The 22,905-nt window shown below is 46.1% G+C and overlaps 1 protein-coding gene across 1 annotated transcript in view; it reads left to right on the top strand.

The window, feature by feature from the left end:
* The window catches only part of STARD3 (StAR related lipid transfer domain containing 3), a 123,383-nt gene that overhangs the window by 90,416 nt on the left and 10,062 nt on the right, over window positions 1-22,905 (top strand). The window contains exon 12 of the mRNA XM_069237448.1: window positions 16,468-16,547. Coding sequence (XP_069093549.1) covers window positions 16,468-16,547 — 80 coding nt within the window. The remainder of the gene's footprint in view (window positions 1-16,467; window positions 16,548-22,905) is intronic.

The raw sequence follows: 22,905 nt of genomic DNA, 5'->3' as shown, positions 1-22,905 counted from the left end.
CGCAGACCCTTCAAGCATAGGACACCCAGGACAACAACCCTAATCCTTTTAGGTACAAGAGACGAGAGACTCCTGGACAAAACCATAATCCTGTGGGTACTGGAGACCAAAGAACCAACATAACCTCTGCAAGTAAAGGGGCCCGCTGACACAACCATGATCCTTTTAGGTGGCAGAGACCCCTAGAATAAACCATACTCCCTGCAGATGCACGAGACTCTGGACTGAACTATAATCTTTGCAAGCACAGGAAACCCAGGACCCAACCATGATCCTTGCAGTTGCAGGGGATCCATGACCCTGTCACGACCCCTGCAAGAACAGGAAACCCCTTGTCCAACCATGATCATTGCCAGTACAGGACACCTTGGCTTAACCAGTCTGTCCCGTGCAGACATGCTCTGCAAATATAGGTAACCCATGGCCTCCCGAGCCTTTCCCCTATGACTATACAGACATGTGCAAAATTGAGCATGTCGTTCCATGTATAGAAATATAGTTACCCCAGAACCCAAGCATCTAGCGCACAGAAGGTAATAAAAAACAGCAATTTGAATCGTGCAGTTTTTCCAGTTTTATATGCAGCTTTGTATTGTCACACATATGGTCATTGATATGCCCAGTTCTGTAAGCCTAGTAATCCAGGATCCATCCGTGATTCCAACATGCACTGAACACCTAAGGTTCAACCGTGACCCCAGCGTGGACAAGACGGAAATCACAGAATAATGATCATTGTCAATACAGGACACCAAAGTCCCAGCCATGATCCATACAAATGCAGAGGAACAGGAGCCCAACAGTGATGCAGACTGCTAAAGGTGGCCGTAGGCCAAATCGCAGACCCTTCAAGCATAGGACACCCAGGACAACAACCCTAATCCTTTTAGGTACAAGAGACGAGAGACTCCTGGACAAAACCATAATCCTGTGGGTACTGGAGACCAAAGAACCAACATAACCTCTGCAAGTAAAGGGGCCCGCTGACACAACCATGATCCTTTTAGGTGGCAGAGACCCCTAGAATAAACCATACTCCCTGCAGATGCACGAGACTCTGGACTGAACTATAATCTTTGCAAGCACAGGAAACCCAGGACCCAACCATGATCCTTGCAGTTGCAGGGGATCCATGACCCTGTCACGACCCCTGCAAGAACAGGAAACCCCTTGTCCAACCATGATCATTGCCAGTACAGGACACCTTGGCTTAACCAGTCTGTCCCGTGCAGACATGCTCTGCAAATATAGGTAACCCATGGCCTCCCGAGCCTTTCCCCTATGACTATACAGACGTGCAAAATTGAGCATGTCGTTCCATGTATAGAAATATAGTTACCCCAGAACCCAAGCATCTAGCGCACAGAAGGTAATAAAAAACAGCAATTTGAATTGATGCAGCGACCTAGTTTACCCTTGTAAATATTCCATACAGGAAAGTCTCCCAGTATAGACCTGCATGTTGAGGATATTTAGTGTCCATGCAGTCTCGTGCTCTGCATAGCGAGCAATCCACGCACTCGTAGGTAACATATTACATTTGCCTAAAGCCTATTGATTCCCTTTTGCGGGTGGTTGGAACGACGCACTAGTGATGTTTTCCTAGATTCCACTTAATACAAAATGAAAAAACAATCTGCTTCCGCGCTCCCGCATGACCATCGCTCTGGTGTGACTGCGCAAGTGCACACATCTGATTATAATGTGCGAGCATCTCTCGGTATTGTTGGATCTTTATCTCCGCTGCATTCCCAGTGCTGTAGCTCCAGGCAGCCGCTGACAGCACAGATAACGTGCCCGGGTAGCTTTTACCTGTCGCTTCTCTAATAAGCGAACTGAAGTGGCTGCTGCGTGGGAGGTGAGGGGGCGATTGGCAAAGGAAGGAGCGAATGTTGTCAAAGTTTGTGAAACACCTACTTGTGCAGGGGTAAAATCCTCTGCCACTACTTTACTTCGCAGTGACGTGGAAGAGCACTGCACAGTTCTGAAGTAATGCACTCTGTGCACGGTAGATCAGCACAGTGTGTGCATGGCGACTCGAGACTCCTGAACAATGACTTCTGTTGGCGTGCTGTGATAAAGCCTGCCTTAGAGTCCTAGAAGAAGTGACATCACAGCCTCCGACTACAATGGCTTCTGTTGGCGTGCTGTGATGAAGCCTGCCTTAGAGTCCTAGAAGAAGTGACATCACAGCCTCCGACTACAATGACTTCTGTTGGCGTGCTGTGATGAAGCCTGCCTTAGAGTCCTAGAAGAAGTGACATCACAGCCTCCGACTACAATGACTTCTGTTGGCGTGCGGTGATAAAGCCTGCCTTAGAGTCCTAGAAGAAGTGACATCACAGCCTCCGACTACAATGGCTTCTGTTGGCGTGCTGTGATGAAGCCTGCCTTAGAGTCCTAGAAGAAGTGACATCACAGCCTCCGACTACAATGGCTTCTGTTGGCGTGCTGTGATGAAGCCTGCCTTAGAGTCCTAGAAGAAGTGACATCACAGCCTCCGACTACAATGGCTTCTGTTGGCGTGCTGTGATGAAGCCTGCCTTAGAGTCCTAGAAGAAGTGACATCACAGCCTCCGACTACAATGGCTTCTGTTGGCGTGCTGTGATGAAGCCTGCCTTAGAGTCCTAGAAGAAGTGACATCACAGCCTCTGACTACAATGGCTTCACAGACGGTCGCTTTATCTATGGGCATGCAGTTCCTAAAAGGACTCCACAGTCTTGCAGAAGCCGATACAAGCACCTCAAATAGAGGATCATTGCTCTAAAACCATTGCAATTGTTTCCCCACTAAAAATCATATGGTTTGCTTCATTCGGAAGTTGGTGGCCACGAGTAAACCAGCCATTGGAAGGGTTGGATCACAGAGAGAAAGAATGAGGGTGATGGGTTGCTACACTTTTGCAATTTGACCAAATACCCCCTTTGGCCACTTCTGGAAAAGAGGGTATTATAAAGTGCTGGAAAACAAATGAAACGTTTGTTGCCGCACTATCATTTAGTCCTATTTATTCGCAACAGCCATTACATTTGTTATGCCCATCACAAAAGTGTGTTCCTTGTGAAAAGTATAGACTGAGAAAATCATTCTCCTGGGAAGAAATCATGCCATTGAGATGTTTAGGCGGTCATTCTGACCCTGGCGGTCAAAGACCGCCAGGGCGGAGGACCGCGGGAGCACCGCCGACAGGCCGGCGGTGCTCCAATGGGGATTCCGACCGCGGCGGTAAAGCCGCGGTCGGACCGGCACCACTGGCGGGCTCCCGCCAGTGTACCGCCGCCCCATTGAATCCTCCAAGGCGGCGCAGCTTGCTGCGCCGCCGAGGGGATTCCGACCCCCCCTACCGCCATCCAGATCCCGGCGGTCCGACCGCCGGGATCCGGATGGCGGTAGGGGGGGGTCGCGGGGCCCCTGGGGGCCCCTGCAGTGCCCATGCCACTGGCATGGGCATTGCAGGGGCCCCCGTAAGAGGGCCCCTACATGTATTTCACTGTCTGCTGCGCAGACAGTGAAATACGCGACGGGTGCAACTGCACCCGTCGCACAGCTTCCACTCCGCCGGCTCGATTCCGAGCCGGCTTCATCGTGGAAGCCTCTTTCCCGCTGGGCTGGCGGGCGGCCTGAAGGCGACCGCCCGCCAGCCCAGCGGGAAAGTCAGAATTACCGCCGCGGTCTTTCGACCGCGGAACGGTAACCTGACGGCGGGACTTTGGCGGGCGGCCTCCGCCGCCCGCCAAGGTCAGAATGAGGGCCTTAGTGTCTTAGTGAAGAACGTATCAGTCCTGAGTGGCTGTAGAAATAGCAATAGTTTAAAATCAGTTGCCCAAGGATATAATGGTAATCACTTCGTCTGCCAGTGACTTCATCATTCTTCCTGGCCCAGCGCAAATCCCGTCACTCTTCGTGTGCCAGTGAATTTCCCTAATTTTTCTTCTGACAAATAATATCCATTACTCATCCTTTGTCAGTACATAGACATCACTCTTCCTCTGCCAGTGACTGTCCTTAGCCCTTCTTCTGCAGTGAATATCTATCACCCTTTGTATGCCATTAAATGCCCCTCATTCCTTGTGCGCCAGTGAATATCCCTTATTTTTTCCCCTGTCAATCAGTATACATTACTTGTCCTCTGCCAGTGAATAGCCTTCTTTTTCCTCTGCCAGTAGATAGCCATCGCTATTCCTCTGCCAGTGAATATCTCTCACTAATATCCTTCAGCTTTCATGTGCAAAGGAATATCTATTGCTATTACTTGTTAGGTCGGGGGATATCACTTCATGTGCATGTGCCCAGAAAACTCTCCACACTGCCTTTATCAGTGAATTCCTATGCCCTTCATGCAAGTGAACATCCCATCACATTTCCGATGTAAAAACAGATTAGCCTCAATTGTTTTTTCCTATGCCAGTGAGCTGCAGTCATAGTAGTTATGTTACCTTGTTTATCACCCGCTGCTTCTGTTCCATTTTGTAAATAATCTCGTGCTTTCTGGTCATTTTAGCGCTAGTGGTTCCCCGACTCCTGCATGAATAGTTTGTTGGCATGGCACTAGTACTTCAGAACACAAGAACTCTGTGTGCACGAGACTACGCTTGCTTCCAGTCTTTCTGTGTCCTTAAGCTTTTCCCCCCAAGATCTGGGTAACAAAGGGAGCACTCTCAGAAGTGCCAAAGGTGGTATTGCATTGCCCAATGTGGCTTCTTTGGCTCACTTGTGCTAACAGCTGTAAGCAACTTACCCCTGCGCTGTACAGGAGCTGGTGCTAGATGCAGTACACTGACCATTACTAAAGGAAAAGTGTGATGGGCCAGCCTGCCATGGCATTCAGACATTCCCTGCTTTTGGTTGACTCTTGCAGCATTCTTCTAAGCAGGCATATATACACTGGCCCTCCCAGACCAGAGCATTTGACTGTCTGATGGTATGAAGCATGTATCTGGTGTTAAGTCGCTTGCTGTGCAAACCTCCACATCTAGTGGCTGTTATCCGAATTGCTACTGTTTTATTGTAAAGCTGAGACTATAGGGCACACGTCTGGTCCACCCCTGTGAAGCATGTAGGAGACAGGAAATGCATGGCAAGCATGCAGGGTACTGGCTTCGAGACTCCTGTGCAAAGGGAACTGCTGCTTTTGTCTTCTGTCAGAACCCCTATTCCCAGCTTGTATTCACAGCATTCAAGTTCATAAGCCACTCACAACCCATTGACTGCAGTCTAGGAGTGGAAAACGTAACCTATTCCTTGGTGGGAACTTGTGCATTAACCCACCTTTTCTCTCGGGCAGTTTTGCATCACAGTTCTGTGGACCAAAGTGCCAAATGATAATCCTTGTACCATTGGTACGAATGCACACACTGTACACCGGTAAAAATATCCAGGACATGTAGTATTTTGGTTTAATTTATTGTTTTCCTTCCCAGAGATATGATTATTTTTTTTTTTTCTGGGGGGGGGGGGGTGGGGGGGGGGGGGTTTGACTCTGGGCAAGTGCTACTGCTGCATTAAAATACTGTGTGAAGTATTCCAATGCTCTTTAAGGGTAGCTTTGTGTTATGTCAAATAACTAAAATAAACTTGTGTGGCAGAGAAGTTTCCCAGAGGCGAGTGGCTGTATCTGTTGGTAAACGGCCATGGCAATATTGCAGTTGTGGTACACTGGAATGCTAGATCTGCTGGAATTGTATATCATCTCTAGAACCATTAGGTAAAAATGGTCTCTGAAAATCATGGATACCTCAAGGGAGGTATGAGGCGCGCAACATTGTAACATGGAATGGGCTACGTTCATATGATTTTTGAGGCAATCATTCTCCATGGTGGAGCATGGTCGAGCTGCTACGATTCTTCATGCTTTTGTAGGAACTGCCTTTTGGCATTACCAGGTAGCGCCTACACAGTGAGCAGGGCAAGGTCTGCAAACTCACCACCTAAACAGGCGTGCCTCCCAACACCAGAGAGCTCTGGAATGCCTCTGGAATTTTTATCAGGTCTCTGGGGGACAGCAACCACTTGATTAAAGTTGTAACTTATAGGAGTCAAGTCCAGGAAAAAAGAAAAAAATGCATTGAGATTGAGCATCCCGACGTTTAGGTGCTTATAATGCAATTGTAGTTTTTTTTATCCCAATCCTTTATGGAAGAACTACACTGAAGGTGCAGCAACCTTTTCTTTATTACAGCAGCACAATTCTTTAGGGTAATTGCCTTTTCCTTTTTTGCTTATGCTTATATCTACTACACAGTGAGACTTTTGTTTCACACCTTAGACAGTATTCTAAAGACACAGAACCAACCATGCCTTGAAATAGATCTGATATGTAAAACTAGTGTCATTGGGCCATTCATTATGGGCTTGATTCCTCAAAAGGAAGCAAAAAATCTGATAAAGATTCAAGCAGTAGATTTCTTACCTAGGAATATTCCCCAGTCAGACTGGATCCAGAAATATGTTTGGTGAGCAGTGCCAGTAGGTGGCGTCATTCAGCTCTATATGGCATTGTCTGCGCCAGAAGTGCCCTGCTCAGTGCCTATAGGAGTGCCACCCCAGTGCGCTGTCAGTTTCTTTTCACAACTTTCCACGCCAAAAGAGCAGAGCCATGAAAAACACTGACCACTGGTGCGTCAAACTAGGACCCTTGAAGGGGAAAAATACCTTTTACACTGAATCAGTTCGCAGAGTGGGAGGATAAGTGGGTTGGTAAGGAATCTGTGACTACATAGTCAGACAAGGTGTTACCTAACTTGTTCATCTGATAGAGAATTATAGCCACAGATTCCTTACTTTAGAAAATATATATATATGTTCGATGGCATGTGTAGCTGCAGATACACATGCTGTGCATATCCCGCCATCTAGTGTTGGGCTCGGAGTGTTACAAGTTGTTTTTCTTCGAAGAAGTCTTTTCGAGTCACAAGATCGAGGGACTCCTCCCATTTTGGCTCCATTGCGCATGGGCGTCGACTCCATCTTAGATTGTTTTCTTTCCGCCATCGGGTTTGGACGTGTTCCTCTTCGCTCCGTGTTTCGGTTCGGAAAGTTAGTTAGATATCTGAAAAATTCGCCGGTATTGTTTGCGTTCGGGATCGGGTTAGTTAACGCAGATCGACACCGAATTTTGAAGAGCTCCGGTGGCCCTTCAGGGTTTCGATTCCCCGTCGGGGCCTGGTCGGCCCGACCACGTGCGTCTACAAGACTAATGGAACGGACCCCATTCCGCTTCTGCCCCGAATGCCACAACAAGTATCCTTACACAGATCAACATTTGGTCTGTAATTTGTGTTTGTCTCCCGAACACAAAGAGGATACCTGTGAGGCCTGTCGAGCGTTTCGGTCGAGGAAAACGCTGAGGGACCGGAGAGCGATAAGGCTTCAAATGGCGTCGGCGCCGTCAGGACACCACGACTTGGAGGAAGAAGAAACCTTCTCCTTTGCTGACTATGACTCGGACGAGGCCGAAACAGAACAGACGCCAAAAACCGTGAGTAAAACAAGCCCCGGCCAAAACTCACGTACAAATCATCAAAGCCCAGGGGACGCCACCGCCGGCAGGCCATGGCGTAACCCAAAAAATCGGTGACTGTCCATCGGCACCGAAAAAGGGCACACATGTGTTGAAGTCATCCGACTCCGGTCGAGATACCGGTACAGAAAAGACTCTGCCCCGAGACACTGGGTGAGAACAATCTCGACATCGAGATACCGGCACCGAGATGAGTCGGCACCAAGAGATCTGAACACCGAAACTCGAAAAAGTGGCTTCGGAGCCGAAAAAGACGGTTGAAAGGGTTTCGATACCGAAACATCCGGCTTCGGAGCTGAAAACAAGTTCCTACATCGACGAACAAGGGCTTTCCACTCAAATTCAAAGCCATAAATTCGGGCAAGAGCTAGAAGCAGGGGAGCCAGATTAGACACAGAGAAGGCTCCATATCCAAAAGGAGACAGGGAAAATAAGAACTCTCCGTCCTGTAAGGATGAAAAGGAAACTGGCTTTCCAAGAGAAGGATAAACAACCACAAACAAAGGTGGCAAAGCAAGTAACTCCGCCACCATCACCACAACGCTCACCTCAATCATCACCAATTGCTAGCCCACCTATGGTGCAGTCTCCAACGCACACAGGCATGAGCCAAGATGACCCAGATGCATGGGATCTTTATGATGCGCCTGTGTCAGATAACAGTCCCGACTGTTACCCAGCAAGACCATCACCACCTGAAGACAGTACTGCTTACACACAGGTGGTGTCCAGAGCAGCTGCTTTTCACAACGTGACACTGCACGCTGAACCTATCGAAGATGACTTTTTATTTAATACTCGGTCGTCCACACATAGTCAGTACCAGAGTCTTCCGATGCTACCGGTAATGTTGAAACACGCAAAGCAAGTATTTCAAGAACCCGTAAAAGGCAGGGCCATCACTCCTAGGGTGGAGAAAAAGTACAAGCCTCCACCAACAGACCCTATGTACATCACGCAGCAACTGACACCGGACTCAGTAGTAGTAGGCGCAGCACGCAAAAGGGCGAATTCACACACCTCCGGAGATGCACCACCACCCGACAAAGAAAGTCGCAAGTTCGACGTAGCGGGAAAAAGAGTGGCAGCACAAGCAGCCAATCAATGGTGCATTGCAAATTCACAGGCTTTGCTGTAAAGATATGACAGAGCCCACTGGGATGAAATGCAACACTTTATTGAACATCTGCCCAAAGAATTCCAAAAACGTGCACAATAAGTGGTAGAAGAGGGCCAAAGTATCTCAAATAACCAGATATGTTCAGCAATGGACGCAGCAGACACAGCTGCAAGAACTGTAAATACAGCGGTCGCAATTCGGAGACACGCATGGCTGCGCACCTCAGGATTCAAGCCCGAAATCCAACAGGCTGTGCTTAATATGCCTTTTAATGGACAGCAGTTGTTTGGGCCGGAAGTGGACACAGCTATCGAGAAGCTGAAAAAAGATACAGATACGGCCAAGGCCGCGCTCTACTCCCCACAGGGCAGAGGCACTTTTAGGAAGACACAATTTAGAGGGGGGTTTCGGGGTCAAACCACAGAACCCTCAACCTCACAAACCAGGCCCACATACCAGAGCCAGTATCGGAGAGGAGGATTTCGGGGACAATACAGAGGTGGACAGTTCCCTAAGACTAGAGGGAAGTTCCAAAGTCCAAAGACCCCTCCAAACAAACAGTGACTTCAGTGGCACAAATCCCCAACACATAACACCAGTGGGGGGGAGACTAACAGATTTTTACCAAAATTGGGAGGAAATAACAACGGACTCGTGGGTCCTAGCCATCATCCAACATGGCTATTGCATAGAATTCCTACAATTGCCACCAAATGTGCCTCCAAAAACACACATGTCCAAACAACACATGGATCTATTACAGATAGAAGTCCAAGCGTTGTTACAAAAAGATGCAATAGAACTAGTACCCAATCACCAGAAAGGAACAGGGGTTTACTCCCTGTACTTTCTCATACCCAAAAAAGACCAAACTCTAAGACCCATATTAGATCTCAGAACACTAAATCTTTACATCAAATCAGATCACTTTCACATGGTGACACTTCAAGATGTAATTCCCTTGCTCAAACAACAAGACTACATGACCACATTAGATCTCAAAGATGCGTACTTTCATATACCCATACATCCTTCACACAGGAAATAGTTACGGTTTGTAATCCAAGGAGTACATTACCAGTTCAAAGTGTTACCATTCGGAATAACAACAGCACCAAGGGTATTTACAAAATGCCTTGCAGTAGTAGCGGCACATATCAGAAGACAGCACATACACGTGTTCCCGTATCTAGACGATTGGTTAATCAAAACCAACACACAAGAACAGTGTTTTCAACACACAAAAAACGTCATAGAAACCCTTCACAAACTAGGTTTCTCACTAAACTACCAAAAATCACACCTACAGCCGTGTCAAATACAACAATACTTAGGAGCAACAATCAACATAAAAAAAGGGATTGCCACTCCAAGTCCACAAAGGGTACAAGCATTCCAAAACGTAATACAAAGCATGCACCCAAACCAGAAGTATCGGGTAAAATTAGTGATGAAACTACTAGGCATGATGTCCTCATGCATAGCCATTGTCCCAAACGCAAGATTACACATGCGGCCCTTACAACAGTGCCTAGCAACACAATGGACACAAGCACAGGGTCAACTACAAGATCTAGTGTTGATAGACTGCCAAACACACACCTCGCTACAATGGTGGAATCATATCAATTTAAATCAAGGGCGGCTTTTCCAGGACCCAGTGCCTGAATACGTGATCACAACAGATGCTTCTATGGTAGGGTGGGGAGCACACCTCAACCAACACAGCATCCAGGTACAATGGGACACTCCGCAGAAACAACTTCACATAAATCAGCTAGAACTACTAGCAGTGTTTCTAGCGTTGAAAAGATTTCAACCGCTAATAGCCCACAAACATATTCTTGTCAAAACAGACAACATGACAACAATGTATTACTTAAACAAACAGGGAGGCACACACTCATCACAACTGTGTCTCTTAGCACAAAAATCTGGCATTGGGCGAATCACAATCACATTCACCTAATAGCGCAATACATCCCAGGAATTCAAAACCAGTTGGCAGACAATCTCAGTCGAGATCATCAACAGATCCACGAATGGGAGATTCATCCCCAGATACTACAAACCTACTTCAAAAACTGGGGAACACCGCAAATAGACCTATTCGCAACAAAAGAAAACGCAAAATGCCAAAACTTCGCATCCAGGTACCCACAACCTCACTCCAAGGGCAATGCGTTATGGATGAGTTGGTCAGGGATATTTGCTTTCGCTTTTCCCCCTCTCCCACTCATTCCGTATCTAGTAAACAAACTGAGTCAAAACAAACTCAAACTAATACTAATAGCACCAACTTGGGCACAACAACCTTGGTACACAACACTACTAGACCTGTCAGTAGTGCCTCATATCAAACTACCAAACAGACCAGATTTGTTAACTCAACACAAACAGCAGATCAGACACCCGAATCCAGCATCGCTCAATCTAGCAATCTGGCTCCCGAAGTCTTAGAATTCGGACATCTAAACCTCACACATGAATGTATGGAGGTAATCAAACAGGCTAGAAAACCTACTACAAGACATTGCTACACAAATAAATGGAAACGATTTGTTTATTACTGTCATAATAATCAAATTCAACCATTACACGCGTCCGCTACACACATTGTAGGCTACTTACTACACTTACAAAAATCTGTTAGCTTTTTCCTCCATTAAAATACATCTCACAGCAATTTCAGCTTATCTGCAAATTACACATTCAACTTCACTATTTAGGATCCCAGTCATAAAAGCTTTTATGGAGGGTCTAAAAAGGATCATTCCACCGAGAACACCACCAGTTCCTTCGTGGAACCTCAATATTGTATTAACGAGACTCATGGGTCCACCATTCGAACCCATGCACTCTTGTGAAATGCAATACTTAACTTGGAAAGTAGCCTTCCTAATAGCTATCACATCTCTCAGAAGAGTAAGTGAAATACAAGCCTTTACCATACAGGAAACCTTTATACAAATACACAGACATAAAGTGGTTCTACGTACGAATCCCACATTTTTGCCAAAAGTTATATCACCGTTCCACTTAAACCAAACTGTGGAACTCCCAGTGTTTTTTCCACAACCAGACTCTGTAGCTGAAAGAGCATTACATACATGAGACATAAAAAGAGCTCTAATGTACTACATTGATAGAACCAAACAGTTTCGCAAAACAATTGTTTGTAGCTTACCAAAAACCTCATACAGGGAATCCAATATCCAAACAAGGCATTGCCAGATGGATAGTGAAATGTATTCAAACCTGTTATGTTAAAGCAAAGAGACAACTGCCTATTACACCAAAGGCGCACTCCACTAGGAAGAAAGGTGCCACCATGGCCTTTCTAGGAAATATACCAATGACAGAAATCTGTAAGGCAGCCACTTGGTCTACGCCTTATACATTCACTAAGCATTACTGTGTGGATGTGTTATCTGCACAACAAGCCACAGTAGGACAAGCAGTATTACGAACATTATTTCAAACAACTTCAACTCCTACAGGCTAAACCACCGCTTTTGGGGAGATAACTGCTTACTAGTCTATGCACAGCATGTGTATCTACAGCTACACATGCCATCGCACGGAAAATGTCACTTACCCAGTGTACATCTGTTCGTGGCATGAGACGCTGCAGATTCACATGCGCCCTCCCACCTCCCCGGGAGCCTGTAGCCGGTGTAAGGTGATCAAAATTAAACTCGTACATTTGTAAATTTGTAAATCTAATACTTTTAGTCACATTATGTGAACATACTTACTCCATTGCATGGGCATTATTACTATATACACAACTCCTACCTCACCCTCTGCGGGGGAAAACAATCTAAGATGGAGTCGACGCCCATGCGCAATGGAGGCGAAATGGGAGGAGTCCCTCGATCTCGTGACTCGAAAAGACTTCTTTGAAGAAAAACAACTTGTAACACTCCGAGCCCAACCCTAGATGGCGGGATATGCACAGCATGTGAATCTGCAGCGTCTCATGCCACGAACAGATGTACACTAGGTAAGTGACATTTTCCATATATATATATATATATATATATATATATATATATATATATATATGTGTGTGTACATGCACACATGCATGTATACACACACCATGATAAAAATAAATGTAACAAAATATCATGTTATTTAGAGCAACATTTATTACTCCTGTGCAGAGATTAAATTCCAGTTTATTACCACAGTACAGCAAAACTTACCTGACTACTCGCCACTTCAGACCACATATTCCAATTAATTTACTCAAGAAAATGCTCGCCCAATATTCATGTGTCCTCTTCCATGTGATTTTACATTACTGCATAAATGTATCCCCTTACGTCCAGGTTTTGGTTCAATGTTCTTTTAAAGATTTACTTGAAAAAAAATGCCATAGCATTAATGACATATGGCGAGTATATAAAATGCTATTTACTACCATTGTTGAGTGAACAGAGGGGGTACATGACCCACGTAACACTTGCGGCAAGTGGGTCAAGAAAGTGCCCCTCTCCTTCAGCAATGGTATCAAATAGCATATTGCAATTTGTGCTTTTACATACATACTATATGTGTCTCTCTTTAAGAGATATATGTAATAAAGAGAGAGAGAGCTATAAATACATTTGGGTAGCAGTTGTAGCTCAATGCAGTTGAGGTCTCTGTCCCCTAGAGTGATTAAAGTAAGACTTGTACGGGAGGTCCAGGTTCCCTGATGCAGGTCAGTATAGCTGCAGGCAAAGGCCAGATCATAATGGCAGCCTGTTATTGTCTAGCAAACTATATTCAAGGCTAGAGGAGATAATCTCTAAGACCTGTAGGTAAATTGCTGTTCAGACATGGCTGTAAAAATCATACATATCTCACAGGTTTATTATTCACAGAATATTCTGGTGTGTCTAACTCTACGATGGAACAAAGTTCAGTCCTTGTCACTCTCCTAGTAAGGCAGCTGGTAGGCATTGATCCTAGAGTTATGTTATACTACCATCAAGCTAGCAGTACATATGCAGTCAGGTTGGCACGTGTTATTCACCCCATAAAAGTGTGCTGGTATACCCTGGGCCAGAAGACTACAGTGGAACAGGCATGGAACTGAACTTGTGGTGACTCATGAGATAGCAATTGTAAGACATAAAATTACAATTTTTTTTAAAAAGTGGTAATGCTAACATCCGTATATCCTGGAATAAGGCGAAGAAGTTGATATCTGCCAGGAATTCCAAATGCAAATCCCGTGCACCTTGCCTAGTACCTACAGTAACACTGTACTTCATCCCTTAATAACCATACCAGTCGCCAGAGAAGGATGTTAATGTGCTAAAATGGGGCATAATACAGGAATCTGAGAAGTCGCTTACACAACTATCCCAATTTGAATCAAACATTTATAGAAACTTGCCCCATTCCTATCTGTACAAGCTAACACCAGTGAATAATCTAAAATAAAGGCAGAAAATAAACAAAAACCCTTAAAGCTTTCCTCAGGGCAGGTTTATATTATTGTGGAGGCGGGGCAAAAGAAATGTGTTTATGTAAATTAGGTTAAACAAGACGATCTAATCAAAACACATTTCCAACACAAGTGATACTTCCCTCACAAAAAATGATATATAATATCAAGAATTCTTGAAGTTTGTAATTTCTTGTGCATGGAGCTGTGCAGTCATACTTCTTTACAAGGGTAAGCAGCAGACGTTCAGTATGGTACAGGTTTTTTCTCTTTCCGCGAACACTTATTTTGCCCCATTAGAACATGCACGCTAAGGGCTTTTTCAAGGCTTCTGTGTTTCTGTTGTAGGTGACTCTTAAAGGTCTGAGTTGTCATTCTTGTTAGCATTCTGGATAGGAGGGCTTTGTATGCCGTGTGCATTATCGTCCAGTTCATACTTGCATGTCATGCTGTACTATATGTAATAAGCCTAAAAAAGAAAATGGATGGAATTCAAAATGCAGACCTTATGGCTACAAAGAAAACAGTTCCAATCTGGACATAACAAGGGACATGCCAATTGCATAGTGCCCTTTGTGGCGTGAAAACAGAACTTAGAAGTCAAACCCTTAGACATGCCACTTTACTGGTGTAGAGTGCCTGTGAGTACATTCATTGCTTAGACCATTGGATTATTTGATTTGCTCATTTGACAGAATGCTAGCAAGAGGTTCTGCAGCTGCCATTTGTTTTTTTTCCCCCAAAGATTTTGCAGAACTCGGATATGACTCTGGTCATACTTGCAGCCTAATTTCTGCTCCCCAGCAAGTTATTGGAAAGCTCAGTGCATATCCTATTTATGAGGAAGCCAAAACCATATCATTTACTCGTTGTTACAAGATTTTAGCACTGAGCCACATACACAAAGGTATCTGCTTATCAAAATTTGTTACAAGACAGCGTATACCTTTATTTCCGAACACACGCTCACATTTCAACACAATTTTTCAAGTATGAAATTGTTGCTTTTAGATGGGAGCCTTCTTTCCTGGGTGGCTTTTCAGCAGGAGCTTCTCGCAGGGTTTGTTGGGGCAGGACGGCGCAGGGGGTGTGGTTGGTGAGGGGCAGGGGCACGGGGGAGGGATACCTAATTAAATAAAACAATAAAAAATAACTTGCCTGCTGCCCTGCTCCTCTGCTGCACTGCATGCACAGGCTGCCCTGCGGCCAATCCTGACGCTGCTCAAAGCAGCATTAGGATTGGGTGGGAGTGCCCAGCCAGGGCGCTCCCAGGCAGACTGGGAGCCTGTGCCTACTCTCTCACCGGGCTGGAGACCGCATACTGTGCATGTATGTTTGGCCAGACCGAGACGGCCGGCAAAACCTACTTGCGCACTAAGGGGTGTGCACAGTGCACTAACCTCCTCGTTGTCATCCTAATGCCCCGCCCCTTTAACAAACGAAATGCTAATAAACATGGATTATTATTGTTTCATTTGTTAAAGGTGATTTGCAGCACCCGCTGCTGGCAGGGTGAGACGCTCCTCTGCCCTAACAGAGGAGCCGCACCTGCTTTTCAGTTCACCAAATAGTACCCAGCAGCTGTTTCTGAGAAGGAATTTGAGACCAGACAGACGATAGCCTGTGGTGAGAGAAAAATGCCCCTCTGGCATAATCCAAGAGGTGATTGACTTAGGCAAACTAGCTGATGAATGGAACTGACCCTATGCCTATTCTGTGTGTATAGTAATAGATCTTCTAGACATCGCTATGGACCTGATCTGAAGATTGTATTGGTTGTGAGGGTGCAACATCACACCACTGCTTTCTAAATGATGACTGAGCACTACCTTCTTTAAACATCTCAGTCTGGCCCAAGTGTGCCGAAGTTTAGTGAAGTATGTCCCCTTTTGCTTTATTTCTGGATGAGGGATAGCGTTTGTTTTCATCTTAGGCACAACTCAGAGCTGCCTCTTTGTGGCCCATATGATCGTGCAGGAGATGGAGGAACAGGACAGCTCACAACTGTACACACACAATCCATGAAATCGAGTTGCACATGTCTGAGTTGGGAACAGGTGGCTTACGGAAGTCAACACTCAGAAGTACAGTGATCATTTAGTATAGCAGAGCAGCACCCAGAAAACACCAACCTGACATTTGGTAAATTGTGTATGCGTGCTAAGTGAACTCCAACGTAATACATTTTTATGTGTTTCAGGATGGACCGCTTTGATGTGTGAGATGGGATTTTTTTTAAAGTAATTTCAAGACCAGATTACTTTGGCAAAGCTGCAAGACACAAGTGTTTGTCTTCGGAGAGATAGTAATCAATGTATTGACCGTAGAGCTACACATTTCTCAGTATCTTAAAATAAAGCCTTGTTTTGTTGTCTTATTGCAGGTCCTGCAAAGAGTGGATGATAATACATTGGTGACCTATGACGTGGCTGCAGGGGTTGGAGGAGGTGTTGTCTCTCCCAGGTGTGTGTCTGAATATACTGCCAGCCTTGTGTCTTCACGTGCAAGTATATGAATGCAGTCCATATTCTCTTTGTGGCCCGATCACTGTATACGATCATGGAGGTTTTTTGGCCCAAGTATCAATGTTTGTGTCATTAGAGTTGCATTTCTTCATCTGTTTCATTGAACTGTTTTCAGATTTCCAACAGACTAGGTGGGCTTCCCGGAGTATCAACGTACTCTGACCCATCCTCCACCACCTCCTTTATTTATGACGAATATACAGGCCTCCAGGTTATGTTCATTGTGTTAAATACCGCACTAAATACAGACACTAATTCTTAGTCTAAATACAGACACAAATTCTTAGTCTTTACCAAAAGCACTGATGAGGGGCACAGAAACCTGTCTCTCTGTATACAACTACCTGTGGATTCCTCACCTTATGAATTCTCGCAGTGCGCCAGAATTAGAAGGAAACTTTCTTCCTAGCTCCTCACATCGATGAGGATGTCACAATTGCACGGCTCCGCGTGCCACTCCGTCTGACGTCATCGTAGCCGTAAGAAGTCCTCTCCGGCATGCTGTCAGTTCGCTTTTTTCCACGCCACCAACGCAAAAGTTTTTTTTCCTACCTCTTGGCAGTTACTGTTTTGAGGGAATTGTTGTGGAGTGCTACAATGTCTCCACCTAAAAAAATCTGGACTGAAGCCTTGTAGTGAGTGTGGGGGCCACATGTCAGTGACAGACCCCCATGAAAATTGCCTGTGGTGCCTGAGTTCGGACCACGACATGGAGGGGTGCGTGTCCTGCCAGCGGATGAACCCGAAGGCCTTGAAAGAAAGAGAAGCTAAGCTTTTCTTGGCAAAAGCTAAGCAAGAGCAGAGAGGTCGCCAAATATCAAAGGGGAGGGGCTCTTCATCGCATAGATCCTCGAAGTCGCATAAAAAGCTATGCTGACACGAATCGCGACGTTGTTCATCCCGAGAGCGGTCTTGGTCCCCTCCGAGACGGCGCCGCACGGGGTGGGAGGTCAGCCCTTCAGTGTCGCCTCAGTCCACAGACTTCTCCGGTGCCTAGTTTAATTGAGATCTCAGAGTCCCGGCGAGCCCAGTGGCTCATTTTTCTCCTGCGTCCACTCATGATCAGGAGTCGGGTGTGCAAGCATCGGAGCCAGTCCAGCCACCTCAGGAGGAGCAAAGGTTTCCTGCCTTCCCGGCTCCGGGAGCGGATACATCAGTGTTCCTCAATGCTATGTTAAGCATACTTAACAGAATGGCCCATGGGTCTGTTGGCATTCACGCTAGGGACGCCGGTGCCGTACAACCAGGCTCAGTTTGTACCGTTTCTTTCTTGTGAAGGTACTCGTTTGGCACCGATGACATCTCCACCTTTACCCCGAATGTTGATGCCAGTGGTGCCGTCTCAGTCGATACCGTGCCGGATGGATCCTGATCGACAGTATGGATTCGCCTCCCTCTCCTCCACCAGAGCGACCTTCTACTTTGAAACCGTCGACGTCTGTTAACTCTGTCGACACCGCGTTTGGGTTCCAGGCTGAGGTCAAGAAGGAGGGCCTTGAGACTCTTGGAGGAGCAAGAGTATCGACAACAGCTATTAGAGGAAGGGGAAATTCCAGAGTCTGTAGGGGAATTTCAGGGCCTAGACTCTGCTAGTGGTTTGGATACATCCCCTGAGTGGGAATTCTCATCCCCTGGAGGCAGCTTCTTACCACTGTGTGATAAGAAAGGCTGCTGAATTTTTGGACTTAACACTACCAGCATCAGAGACAAAAACAAACATTTTAACTGAGGTGTTGCATCGATCGGCTACGTCTTCTGAGCCTCTCCTCTCTTTCAGTGATGCCCTTACTGAGCCCATTTTAGAAATTTGTAGGAAGCCTGTCACGACACAGGCGGTTTCTAAGAGTGTGGCTAGGAGATACAGAGTTGCCCCAGGAGATCCTCAGTTCCTGTTACAGCATCCACCGCCTGAAAGCTTGGTGGTGCAAGCCTCTTGTTCTGCACGGTTGGCTCCTGGTTCGTTCCCTACGACTCCATCTGATATGGAGTCTAAACATATGGAGCAGACGGCTAAGAAGTGCTTCTCCTCAGGCAGTATGGCCTTGAAGTCTCTGAATGCTATGTGTGTGCTGGGTAGGTATATCTATGTGGACTCGGCAAGAGCAGTTGTGCCAAATTTGCCACAAGATGTGCAGGGGCATTTTGATGAACTCATGCTGGACAGTCAAGTGACAGCAAAGCGGGTCATTCAGTCTAGTTTGGACACTGAAGATTCATTTGCTAGGGCTTTGGGCACTTCCTTAGCAACCAGGAGGCATACATGGCTCCGAGGTCCTGGTTTCTCCTCTGATGTTCAGACTACACTGATGGACCTTCCTTTTGATGGCGATAAGTTATTTGAGACTAAAGCGTACTCTGCTTTGGGGCGATTTTAAAAAGAAAAAGCAGGCTACTGCAAAATCTTTGGGTCTCCAAGCATCATCGTCTGCACCCTTTAGGTCTTTTCAACGATTCAGAGGATTTGACCGTGGGTCCTCATTTCGTGGAAGGCTACATTCCAGCGTTCAGCAGCCTGCCAACCTTCTCTACAGTTCTTATAGGGGCCGTGGGAGGGTTATGATGCGAGGAGCCACTCAGCAGCCTTCCACTTCATCCTCTTCCTCTGGGGGAGCCCATCAAGGAAAGCAGCCCTAGTTATCTCTTCATCTTCCAGGATGTTTTACCTGTAGGGGGAAGGCTGTTTCATTTTCTCCAAGAGTGGGAGTTAATTACATCGGACTCTTAGGTGCTGAGTATAGTGGGAAAGGTTATGCCCATCCTTTTCAGGTGTTTCCCCCTCCCTTCCCTCCATTGATTTTACATGGAAGAGCATCTCCTGTTGCTTCAGCAGGAGGTGCAGGCCCTTTTGTTAAAAGGTGCAGTGGAGATGGTTCCAGAGCAGAAAAAGGGTCAGAGATGTTATTGATGGTATTTCCAGATTCCCAAGAAGGATGGTCGATTGAGGCCTATTCTGGATGTGAGGATTTTGAATTGGTTCCTCAAACAGGAGAAGTTCAAAATGCCTACCCTAGCACAGGTGCTTCTTGCATTGAACAAGGAAGACTGGATGGTGTCTATTGACTTAAAGGATGCTTATTTTCATATCCCTATTCTGAAGTCGCACAGGAAGTATCTCCGGTTCGTGGTAGGGTTGCAACACAACCAGTTTGCGGTCCTTCCTTTTGGTCTTACTTCCGCACCTCGAGTCTTCACGAAGGAGATGGCAGTGGTGGCAGCGGACCTACCTCAGAAGGAAGAGAATATCTGTATTCCCTTACCTGGACGATTGGCTGATCAAAGCCGGGTCCCCAGAGCTCGTGCTGCATCACTTGCAGAACAACCGAGTTATTGTTCAACCTGGGCTTTACAGTAACCGTGCCGACGTCTCACCTGGAGCCCTCTCAATGCCTCCTGTTCATAGGGGCAGTACTGGACACAACATTGAATCGGGCCTACCCTTCTCCGGGACATTCAGGCGATGATTCCCATGTTTCAAAAGGGAGCGACTGTTCCAGTCCTCAAGGTCCTACGTCTATTTGTTCTGTTCGCTTCCTGCATTCAGTTGGTCATTCATGCACGTTGGCACAATGAGGGCTCTCCAGTGGTGCCATCGCAAGCAGTGGTTTCAACACAAAGGGGATCTCGGAGTCGATTACGATCTCCAGAGACACTGCAGTGGATCTACGATGTTGGGCTGTTGATGGCAACCTTTCCCAAGGAAGGCCGTTTTGTCTCGCACCTCCGGTGACCACATTCATAATGGATGCTTCCACTCTAGGGTGGGAAACTCATCTGGGGGACCTGGAGATCAAAGCCCATTAGTCTCCAGTTGAACAGATGTTTCACATCAGTCTGTTAGAATTGCGGGAGATACGTCTGGCTCTCTGGGCCTTCTTCATGTCCGTTCGCAGTCAGTCAGTTCAAGTCTTGACGGACAACACTACCGCTATGTGGTACATCAACAAGCAGGGAGGAGTAGCATCATACCTTCTCTGCAGAGAGGCTCTGAGACTCTGGTCCTGGGCGCAGGACCGTTGGATATGCATAGTAGCAAACCATCTGGCAAGAGTTCTCAACGTACGTGCGCACTTCTCGACCGATCACGAGTGGCGTCTCCATTTGGACGTGGTTCTTAACGTCTTCTGGATGTGGGGAGTTCCTCTGATAGACCTGTTTGCCACTCAAGAGAACGCACACTTTCTGTTGTTCTGCAGCCTCCAGTATCCGGTATACGGGGCGTTTGGGGACGCATTTCAGATGTCTTGGTGCGACCAACTGCTTTGGAAGTGTTTCCTCCCATACCCTTGTTTCCTTGAGTTCTGAGGAAGATTCGCCAAGATCGGGCTCAAGTCATTTTAATAGCCTCGGATTGGCCATGAAGGATGTGGTTCACAGACCTTCAACTCTCACTGTGCCTTCCTCCATCTCCCTCACAGGGTAGATCTCATCTTGCAGTCACAGGGGTGGGTTTTACACCCCCACCTCCAGAGACTGCACCTACATGCCTGGAGATTGAACAGGGCAATCTGAGTTCCTTTTTTCTCCCTCCAGAAATGGTGGATGTTCTCTTATCGGCCAGGCCAAACTCCACCAAGACGGTCTATGCCGGCAGATGGGCAAAATTTATTACTTGGCATGGAGAGAGACAAATTGATCCCTTAATGGCCTATTTGTCTGATATTTAGCTTTTTGCCCTTTCCTTGTCACACAAGGGTTGTGCAGTTGCAACAGTGAAAGGCTATTCGTCAGTGCTGTCGATCTTTCTTTGCCTTCCTGATCAGCCTTCCTGAAGTCCTCTATAGTTCTTAGGTTCCTTAAAGGCTTAACTAACAAGTTTCCTCCCACTCAGTTTGTAATGCCTCAGTGGGGTTTTAATTTAGTTCTAACTTTTTTTTAATGGGTTCACCGTTTGAGCCTGTGCATTCTTGTCCGTTGGAACTCTTTAGTTTTAAAAACAGTTTTCCTCATAGCTGTCCCGTCAGCTAGACGTGAGTGAGCTTCAGGCTCTTAGTATGAAACCTCCTTTTGCAACCTTTCATGCTGACAAGGTGGTACTGAGAACCAGGGCGGCTTTCCTTCCTAAAGTAGTCACTCCTTTTCATATGGGACAGTCTACAACACACTTGTCCTTTTACCCTCCTCCCCATCCTTCAAAGGAGGAGGAAAGACTGCATCGCTTGGATCCAAGAAGAGCTCTGAGTTTCTACATTGAGAGGACAAGAGACTTTTGAATTGATGATCAACTCTTTGTTGGATATGTGGGCAAGATGAAGGGCAAAGCTGTACACAAGAGAACCCTTTCAAGGTGGGGTCATTCTTTGCATAAAGATTTGTTATTCGCCAGCAAAGAAGGTTCCTCCTGAAGATATTAGGGCCCATTCCACCAGGGCTAAGTCTGCCACTTCGGCTTTAGCCAGAGGTGTACCAGTTGTTGATATTTGTAAGGCAGCAACTTGGGCTTCCCTCCACACTTTTGCAAAGCATTATTGCTTAGTCTCTGAAGTTAGGAGGGATGGCCATTTTGCACGGTCTGTTTTGCAGGACTTCTTGGTTTGATCAGTCAGGCACCCACCCCAGAGTGCGGGACTGCTTTGGGATTCTGTTCATAAGGTGAGGAATCCACAGTTAGTTCTATCCATCAGAAGAACAAGCTACTTACCTTTTGTAACGCTTTTTCTTGTGTATACAGTAGCTACCTGTGGATTCCTCTCAGTCCCTCCCCGTTGCCTGTCTGGTCATACCAAGACTTTGTTTATTATAAAATGCATATATTTTTGTTCTTATATAAACAGATATTGTGATTTATATATATGTGTGCATATATGTTGTGTGTGTGTGTGTGTGTATATATATATATATATATATATATATATATATTGTTTTGTTGTTGTTGGATTGGCACATGTTGTGCTTGTGAGGTCTGTATTCACCTGTTCGTCTCAAAGGCACGTAAAAAATGGTGAAACTGACGTCAGCACGCCGGCGCGTGCGGAGACGTGCAATTGTGACGTCCTTGTTGACGTGAGGAGCTAGGAAGAAAATTTCTGTCAAATGCTGGCACATTGGCAGAATTCATAAGGTGAGGAATCCACAGGTAGCTACTGTATCCCCCAGAAAAAAGCATTACCGAAGGTAAGTAACTTGTTGTTTATTGGCTGAAGAGTAAACCGGGTCAGCACATTACTCAAACATGTTGCTAGTGACTCAGTCTTAATATCCAAGCCGACTGAGATATTGCTAATGTCTTTGCTAAGCAGCTAAATGCAGACATATCAGCCTGACACTTCTAAGACCTTTCATTAGAGCAACTTTCTGTG

The sequence above is a fragment of the Pleurodeles waltl genome, chromosome 6 (genome assembly GCF_031143425.1).
Source record: "Pleurodeles waltl isolate 20211129_DDA chromosome 6, aPleWal1.hap1.20221129, whole genome shotgun sequence".
Classification (NCBI taxonomy): domain Eukaryota; kingdom Metazoa; phylum Chordata; class Amphibia; order Caudata; family Salamandridae; genus Pleurodeles; species Pleurodeles waltl.
This window is presented reverse-complemented; position numbering and strand designations above follow the sequence as displayed.